This window comes from Nicotiana sylvestris, chromosome 2 (genome assembly GCF_000393655.2).
Source record: "Nicotiana sylvestris chromosome 2, ASM39365v2, whole genome shotgun sequence".
NCBI lineage: Eukaryota > Viridiplantae > Streptophyta > Magnoliopsida > Solanales > Solanaceae > Nicotiana > Nicotiana sylvestris.
Window position 1 is genome coordinate 101,278,109 of NC_091058.1, and position 10,068 is coordinate 101,288,176.

General features: G+C 41.9%; 1 protein-coding gene across 1 annotated transcript; it reads right to left on the minus strand.

The window, feature by feature from the left end:
- Window positions 1-8,683: 8,683 nt before the first annotated feature.
- On the minus strand, window positions 8,684-9,661 carry LOC104241370 (uncharacterized). The gene has a single exon (XM_009796309.2). The coding sequence runs from the start codon at window positions 9,659-9,661 to the stop codon at window positions 8,684-8,686; it is 978 nt and encodes a 325-aa protein (XP_009794611.1).
- Between the last annotated feature and the right edge of the window lie 407 nt (window positions 9,662-10,068).

A 10,068-nucleotide genomic window follows, 5' to 3' on the forward strand; every position in this document is an offset into this window, starting at 1 on the left:
CTACGAGCCTCCAAAGTTAATGACACAAGCTCGGAGCATATCCTCCAAAATCTGAATAGTCCACTCGGACTGCCCGTTCCTCTAAGTATGAAACATTGTGCTCAACTCAACCCGTGTGCCCAACTCTCGCTGAATTGCTCTCCAAAAATGTGAGGTAAACTGCGTACCTCAGTCTGAAATGATAGACTCGGGCATGCCATAAAGACGAACAATCTCCCGGATATAGATCTCAGCTAACCTCTCGGAAGAATAAGAGACTGCTATAGGAATGAAATGCGCTGACTTGGTCAGCCTATCAACAATAACCCACACTGTATCGAACTTCCTCTTAGTCCGTGGGAGTCCAACAATGAAGTCCATAGTGATCCGTTCCCACTTCCACTCAGGAATCTCAATCTTCTGGAACAAACCACCAGGCCTTTGATGCTCATACTTAACCTGTTGGCAATTCAAACACCGAGCCACATATGCAATGATATCCTTCTTCATTCTCCGCCACCAATAATGCTGCCGCAAATCCTGATACACCTTCGCGGAGCCCGGGTGAATAGAGTACCGGGAGCTATGGGCCTCCTCTAAAATCAACTCTCAGAGTCCATCCACATTAGGCATACAAACTCGAACCTGCAATCTCAAAACTCTATCATCACCTAAGGTAACCTTCTTGGCACTTTCGTGCTGCACCGTGTCTCTAAGGACACACAAATGGGGATCATCATACTGCCGATCAGGGATAGCTCCAATAAAGAGGAACGAATGACTGTGCAATCTAACACACGACTGGGCTCAGAAATATCCAACCTCACGAACTGATTGTCCAAAACCTGTACATCCAAAGCAAGAAGCCTCTCATCGATCGGAATATAAGCAAGACTGACCATACTAGCTAGGATAGATAAGATTAGGAATGAAGATATTTGGAAGAAGGTGGGCGTCGCCCCTGTGGATGACAAGATGCGGGAAGCAAGGCTCAGATGGTTCGGACACGTGCAGAGGAGAAGCCTTGATGCACTGGTGAGGAGGTGTGAGCGGTTGGCCATGGTGGGTACGAGAAGAGATAGAGGGAGACCTAAGAAGAATTGGAGAGAGGTGATCAGGCAGGACATGGTACGCCTGCAGATTTCCAAGGACATGGCCCTTGATAGGAAGGCCTGGAGGTCAAGCATTAGGGTTGTAGGATAGGGGTAGTAGAACTTTCCTTACTTCATACTGGGGGTGAGGCGGGGGTGGATTAGGGTTGATCTTAGATGGCTTGTAGTTTATGTTGAACCCACACTATTCTTGTTGTTTATCTTAGCCCCGGGCCTTAGATTATGGTTACTATTATTGCATGTCATTCATCTTTTGGTTTTTATGCTTCTGTTACTATTACGGTTTCTACTGGAGTTACTAATGAATTCTCTTTTCTTGTTTCTTATTTTATTTTCGTCTTTCTAAGCCGAGGGTCTATCGGAAACAGCCTCTCTTCCCCTATCGGGGCAGGGGTAAGGTCTACGTACACATTACCCTCCCTAGACCCCACTATGTGGGATTTTACTGGGTAGTTGTTGTTGTTTTGTTGCCCATACTGGCTGACTTCCTACTCAAAGCATCGGCCACCACATTGGCCTTTCCCGGATGATATAAAATGGTGATATCATAGTCCTTTAATAGCTCCAACCACCTTCTCTACCTCAAATTCAATTCCTTCTACTTGAACAAATACTGCATACTCTTGTGATCCGTGAATACCTTACATGCCACGCCATACAGATAATGCCTCCAAATCTTCAACGCGTGAACAATGGCTGCTAACTCCAAATCATGAACCAGATAGTTCTTCTTATGAATCTTCAACTACTGCGAAGCATAAGCAATGACCTTGCCATCCTGCATCAACAAAGCACAAAGCCCAATACAAGATGCATCACAATAAACTGTATATGGCCCTGAACCTGTGGGCAAAACCAACACCGGTGTCGTAGTCAAAGTTGTCTTGAGCTTCTGAAAGCTCGCCTCACACTCATCTGACCACCTGAACTGGGCACCCTTCTGGGTCAACCTGGTCATCGGGGCTGCGATAGATGAGAACCCCTCCACGAACCGACGATAGTAGCCTGCCAATCCCAAGAAACTTCGAATCTCTATAGCTGATGCTAGTTTAGGTCAGTTCTTGACTGCCTCAATCTTCTTCGGATCAACCTGAATACCCTTTAGATACAACATGACCCAGGAATGCAACTAAAATCAACCAGAACTCACACTTTGAAAACTTAGCATACAACTTACTATCCCTCAGAGTTTGAAGAACCACTCTAAGATGCTGCTCATGCTCCTCCCGGCTGCGGGAATATATCAAAATATCATCAATGAAGACTATCACGAACGAATCCAAGTAAGGCCCGAACACTCGGTTCATCAAATCCATAAAAGTTGCTGGGGCATTTGTCAACCCGAATGACATCACTAAGAACTCATAATGCCCGTACCGAGTGCGGAAAGTTGTCTTAGAGACATCAGATGCCTTAATCCTCAACTGATGGTAGCTAGATCTCAAGTCAATCTTCGAAAATACCTTGGCACCCTGAAGCTGGTCAAACAAATCATCAATCCTCGACATGGATACTTATTCTTGATTGTAACCTTGTTCAACTGCCGGTAATGAATACACATTCTCATCGATCCATCCTTCTTCTTAACAAACAACACTGGCGCACCCCAAGGCGAAACACTAGGTCTAATGAAACCCTTCTCAAGCAAGTCTTGCAACTGCTCCTTGAACTCTTTCAACTCAGGCGGGGCCATACGATATGACAGAATAGAAATGGGGCGAGTGCCCAGAGCCAAATCAATGCAGAAGTCAATATCCCTGTCAGGTGGCATACCCGGCAGGTCGAAAGGAAATACCTCAGGGAACTCACGAACAACAGGCAAAAAATCAACGGAAGGAACCTCGGCACTAGAATCACGAACATATGCCAAATAGGCCAAACACCCCTTCACGACCATATGCCAAGCCTTCACATAAGAGATAACACTATGGGTAGAATGATCAGTAGTCCCTCTCCACTCTAACCGAGGTAAACCTGGCAAGGCTAAGCTCACAGTCTTCGCATGACAGTCCAAGATAACGTGGTAACGTGATAACCAGTCCATCCCCAATATGACATCGATATCAACCATGTCCATAAGCAATATATCTACACGAGTCTTAAGACCCCCAATCATAACTATACAAGAGCGATGGACTCGATCTACCATAATAGAATTACCCACCAGTGTAGACACATATATGGGGGCACTCAATGAATCACTAGGCATGACCAGATACGGTGCAAAATAAGATGACACATAAGAGTATGTAGACCCTAGATCAAATAAAATCGAAGCATCTCGGCCACAAACCAGAATAGTACCTGTAATAACTGCATCGGAAGCCTCAGCCTCAGGCCTGGCTGGAAGAGCATAACATCGGGGCTGGGCCACACCACCTTGGACGACATCTCTGGGACGGCCTGCAGCTGGCTGGCCTCCACGTCTAGCACCTCTACCTCCACCTCTAACACCCTACCCCCACCTCTAGCTAGCTGGGCGGGCTGTGGAACACCTGGTGCCTGAACCATAGCACGGGAACCCTGCTGCTCCGATTGAGTACCCACCAATATCGGACAAGCCCTCCTTATATGACCATACTCACCACACTCAAAACATCTACCTGAGTATGCAGCTGAGGAAACTAAGACTGACCCTGGCGACTTGAATGACCACCCCGAAAACTCTGGAACGGTGGTGCACTGATAGGAGCTGGTGGTGCACTGTAGGGCTGTTGATCATAATACTGCATATGAGAACCATGGCCACTTGAAGCACCATGAGATACTTGAAGTGCTGACTGAAAGGGCCTAGAAGGATGGCCTCTACCATACAAATCCCTGCCTCCAGATGAGGCACCATTGAATCTGCCTAAATGACGAGGCCTTTTGTCCGACCCATGACCACCTCCCTACGACAGAACCATCTCCACTCTCCTGGCTACATTGGTCGCCTCCTTGAAAGAAATCTCACTCCTTGTCTCCCTAGCCATCTGAAAACGAATCGGCCGAATAAGTCCATCAATGAACCTCCTCACCCTTTCTCTCTTGGTGGAAAGTATGATAAGAGCATGACAAGCCAAGTCGATGAATCTGGTCTCATACTAGGTAACAGTCATAGAACCCTGCTGAAGATGCTCAAACTGCCTCCGATAGGCCTCTCTTTGAGTGATAGGGAGAAACTTCTCTAGAAATAGCTGAGTAAACTGCTCCCAAGTCAAGGCTGGCGATCTAGCTGGTCTAGCCAAACAATAGTCTCTCCACCAAGTCTTGGCGGATCCTGACAAGCGAAAAGTAGCAAAATCGACCCCATTGGTCTCTACTATCCCTATGTTCCTAAGAACCTCATGACAGCTGTCTAGATAATTCTGGGGATCCTCAGAAGATGCACCGCTGAAAGTGATAGTGAAGAACTTGGTGAAACCTATCCAACCTCCATAAAGCCTTCGAAGACGTAGTTGATTTATCACCGTTCTATGCTGCTGTTCGACTGAAGACGCAGTACGTGACCTCGCTATTCGCGAGAGGACAAGAGTAGAGGTTTCAGTTTAGCATTGAGAGAACAAAATCGCACGATAGGAGAGAATAAATGTGAAGTTTTTCCTAACTCTGTAGCCTCTAAGGATAAATACAGACGTCTTTGTATCGATCCCTCAGACTCTACTAAGCTTGTCCGTGAATTGTGAGACCTATGTAACCTAGAGCTATGATACCAACTTGTCATGACCCGGATTTTCCACCCTCGGGAGTCGTAATAGCACCTACTCATAGAAGCTAGGCAAGCCGCGAAATAAAGAATCACAAACTCTTTTCATTTTAGCCCTTTTTGACAATTTGAATTAATAGGTAATCAAGATTGAAATATTAACAATGAATAAAATCAAGCAGAAGACATAATCTGATAAAATAACCCAAGCCAGTACTACTATGCCAACATACGTCACTACTCGGGATCCGGTATCACAATATCACGGACTATCTATGATGACTACAACAAAAGTCTGAAAAGAAAGTACAATCTGTCTCAGAAACAAGGAAAACAAAATACATAATAAGATAGAAGAGAACGCCGGGCCTACGGATGCCTACAGGACTACCTCGGTATCTCTAGCTAGACTGAAGGCAGCCACCCAAATGCTATGGTCCAAAAGCTGCTCCGGGATCTGCACATAGTGCAGAGTATAGAATCAACACAACCGACCCCATGTGCTAGTAAGTGCCTATCCTAACCTCGGTGAAGTGGTGACAAGGCTAGGACCAGACTACCAAATAAACCTGTGCAGTTATATAATATGCAACGGAAAATAAAACATGAACAACAAGTAAAGATGGGAGGGGGTACATGCTGCTGGGATATATCAATATCAACAGTAAATCAAGAGTAAAGGCATAAGGACAACTTAGAATTCACAGCAAAACAACAAGGAACTTGTATCCAATCTATAAACACTTGTATCGTCAATTATTGCAGTGCGCAACCCGATCCCAACACATAACAACACTATTGTGGCATGCAACCTGATCCATATCATTTATCACTATTGCGGTGTGCAACCTGATCCAATTATATCATTGTTGCGGCATGCAGCCCGATCCAATTATATCACTATTGCGGCATGCAACCCGATCCAATTATATCATTGCTGCGGCGTGCAACCTGATCCAATTATATCAATGTTGCGGCGTGCAACTCGATCCACATATAATATTGTTGCGGCGTGCAACCCGATCCAAATATATCACTGTTGCAGCGCACAACCCGGTCCACATATACTATCAACAACAATCATAACAAGGGTCACGACACGGGATCAATAAAGAACTACATTATCCCGGCAAGGGAATCGACAGTATAAGTAACTACGTCCCGGCAAGGGAGAAACAACTATAACCAAACTTGTTCCAACATCTAACTACCTTAGCTAACACCAATACTCAGTCATAACTAATTTCCACGAGAATAATCATAATCCAGGCTCAATACAGAGAATCATCAACTTAAGCATCCGTAGTATTATTTAAGAACACAATAAATTTCAATTTAAGACTCACGGTCATGCTCGACACCAACGTATAGATACTCGTCACCATGCCTATACGTCGTACTCAACAAGAAGCAAGTAGCAAATAGGACACAACTCCTAATCCCTCAAGTTAAGGTTAGACCAAACACTTACCTCGAACTTCCACGGCCAACTCAAGCCTCAAACATCACTTTTCCTTTTGAATTCGGCTCCAAATCAATTGTATATAGACATAATCGACTTAATAAAATCAATAAATGCTAAACAATCCAATTCCAATGCTTAATTATAGCTTTCCCATCATTATTTCCAAAAAGTCAAAAATTGACCCCGGGCCTGCTTGGTCAAAACACGAGGTTCGGACCAAAACTCGATCACCCATTCACCCACTAGCCCGAATATATAATTAGTTCTGAAATTCGACCCCAGACGAGGTCTAAATCACAATTATACAAAAAGTCCTAACTCTACCCAAATCCCTAATTTTTTACCCTTAAGAACATGATTTAAGTCTAGAAATCTAATGGGCGTTAATGGAAATTGAAGAAAATGAGTCTAAGATTACATACCTATGAATTGGTGGTGAAGTCCTCTTTCAAAAATCGCTCAATTTGGAGTTTGAAAGAAGAAGTTATGAAATTTTGATTAAGTCCCGTTTTGCTTCTGTTTTAAAATCACTGGACAGGCCTTCATCGCGTTCGCGATAGGCCTGTCGTATTCGCAAAGAGTTAGGCCTAAGTGACCTTCGTGTTCGCAACATTGGGCTCGCATTCGCGAAGCTTTGACCCCTCGAGCCTTCGCGTTCGTGGGCCAGTGACCGCGTTCGCGTATGACAAAATGTGAACCCTCCCCCGGGCCTTTAACCTTACACGTTCGCATATGCTTGGACGCGTTCATGAAGGGTATTCCCCCCTCAGCCTCACGTTCGCGTCTCAGGCTTCACGTTCGCGAAGAAGAAATCTGGCATCTGGGAGATTTGCCTTACGCGTTCGTGAGTGGGACCACGCGAATGCGAAGAACAAAATCCCTAGGCACTGAACAGCCAAAAGCCTGCAACTTTTTTTTGAGTTCAAAACTTTCCGAAATTCACCCGAGCCATCGGGCTCCAAACCAAATATACGTACTAACCCAAAAACATCATATGAACTTATCTGTGCGACCAAATCGTCAAAATAACCTCTTAAACAATGAATTTAGCATAGAAATCTAAGAAAAATCTCAAAACTTTCAAAGTAGGAAATTTTCACAACTAACGGTCTGAATCACCTCAAACGACTTCCGTTTCTTATCAAATTTCACAGACTCATCTTATTTCACATATAAGACCTATACCGGGCTCTAGAACCAGAATACGGGCCCGATACACTCAAATTTTAAATGCATTTCATTTCCAAAACACATAAAAATTTCCAGAAAATAATTTTTTTTAAAAATTATTTCTCGGGCTTGGGACCTCAGAATTCGATTCCGGGCATACGCCCAAATTCCATATTTTTTCACGGATCCTCCGGGATCGTCAAATCACTGATTCGGGTCCGTTTACCCAAAATGTTGACCGAAGTCAACTTAAATGCATTTTAAGTCAAAATTTCCATATTTATTCACAGATTTTCACAAAATAGCTTTCTGGCTACACGCCCGGACTGCGCACGTAAATCGAGGTGATGTTGAAAGAGGTCTTTAAGGCCTCGGAACACATAATGCATTTTAAAAATAAGTGATGACCTTTTTGGGTCATCACAGATTTGCACATAAATCAAATGACTCAAATCATAGGTTTTTGTCCGCGCATCACGCGGGTACTAATACTAGTATCTTTTAAAACGTGTGTTCTTGCTAAAACCGAAAAGAAAATAAATCTTAAGTTGAATATTCACTAAGAGCAAAGCTTCTTCCTTTATTGTGTAGCTAAATAGGTTGCATTATTTTCAGTGATTTATACCTTTTCTCTAATTTTTATTTTAATACTCAAACACAATTTTTATTATAATATAAATGTCATTTTCAGAAAAAAAAAAGTTATACTCATTAAAATAGGGTACACGTGCAACACATGTACTCTAAGACTAGTAGAAGAGAAAAGTTGAAAGAAATTAGGAGAGAGACACTCTTCAATCAGAGCAGATCCAGGATTTGAAGCTAATGGGTTTGGAATTCTAATCTCTTTAAGTTACTGAGTTCTAAATTAATAATAAGAGATTGACAAAGTTAGCCACTCAGCAAAAACAATAAACAACCGCTAGCCCACAATTGCACATTATAACTTGTAGCAAAAAACAAATAAATTATGTTAGCCAACATTCCTTTTTCCCGTTTTTACTATTTACAAAAGGTTAAATTCTCATAATACTTTCTTTTTTGTCTATAAATCCTCATAGTACTCTGTTATGTTTCCAGAATGGTAACTACTCAGTGGCGGACCCAGGATGTTTATCAAGCGGGTTCAAAATTCAAAGAAGCAAATATACAAAAAGGTCAATAAAAATTATATATTAATAGAATATATTATTATAACTGTCCTCTACGAGTTTTCATGTCCTGAAACGTATTCATAATAGTCTCATCAGAAATGACGTTAAATATTTTTCTTTATACATAAGGTACCAAACAACCGCTCATGAATTCGTCATTCATTCGGTTTCGCAATTCACTCTTGATCAACTTCATCGCCGAAAAAGTTCTTTCAACTGTAGCAGTGACAACTGGTAAAAGCAAAGCAAATTTTACAAGGCGAAACACAAATGGATAATTCAAATGCTTCTTTGTCTTAACTAGTGTTTCAGAAAGATCAACAAGTCCTTGTAGATTTGAGAACCTTTCATCAACATCACGAATATCAACAATATAAGTTTCAAGTTGATTCTTGAGCGTAACCATTATATTCTCATCAAAATCGTCAGGATATAATTCAACCATCATCAATATCTTGTTTATGTCAAAACTGGAAAACGAATCAACTGGATTTAAGCAAGCTACTCCAACAAGCAATTTCGTTGTCACCTCATTAAAACGAGCATTGAGTTCTTGAACTTTCCAATCAATAATCTTAAAAAATATATCAACACGATAGTGATGTAAAATAGTATGATCAACAACTTTACGTCGAGATCTTCCGGAGTTAACATAGAAGTCATCAAAGTTTGGTATCGAAATATTATACTTGACACAAAATGCAGACACCTTATCAACAAGTAAACCCCATTCTTCTTCTCTTAGCTTTTGCAACTGTTTCTTTGCCACTTCAACAAGTAGAATAGCATTTGCACTATCTTGCTCCTTTTTTTGTAAGGATGTATTAATCTTATTTGTGATCCCCAAAACATCTCTCATTAGGTGCAACATGAAAGCAACCTCAAACGTTTGACAAGTGCTAAGATATCCCTTTGCCTTAGCTCTTTCTTCTAAAGTCCTCGCATCAACAACAATAGTATCAAGAACATCAATAATTGATCCAAACATAGAAATAAAGTTCTTAAAAGATTTGTAGTGCGAACCCCAATGAGTATCGGCAGCTCTTGCAAGACAAAGTTCTTGATTCAAACCCCTACCAGTTTCAAGTTCACCCATGTCTAATGCCTCTTGAACTTTTTCTGCTTGAGATTCTCGAAGATCATCTATACGTTTAAAAGAACCTCCCACTATATTCAATACATTAGAAACCAACAATACAAGTTCTCCCACTTCAAGACATTTTTTGGATACCGCAACAAGAATCAATTGAAGTTGGTGTGCAAAATAATGAATAGAATAAACGGATTTACTTTCTTGTTAAATCAAAGTTTTGAGGCCACGAAAATCCCTTTGCACGTTGCTTGCTCCATCATAGCACTGTCCACGCACATAAGATAAACTCAAAGAATGTTGAGCAAGGTAATCAACATTTGCTTCCTTTAAATATAAAGCACTAGTATTACGAACATGAACGATCCCAATAAAATACTCTACCACAGATCCACATCTATTAACATATCGCA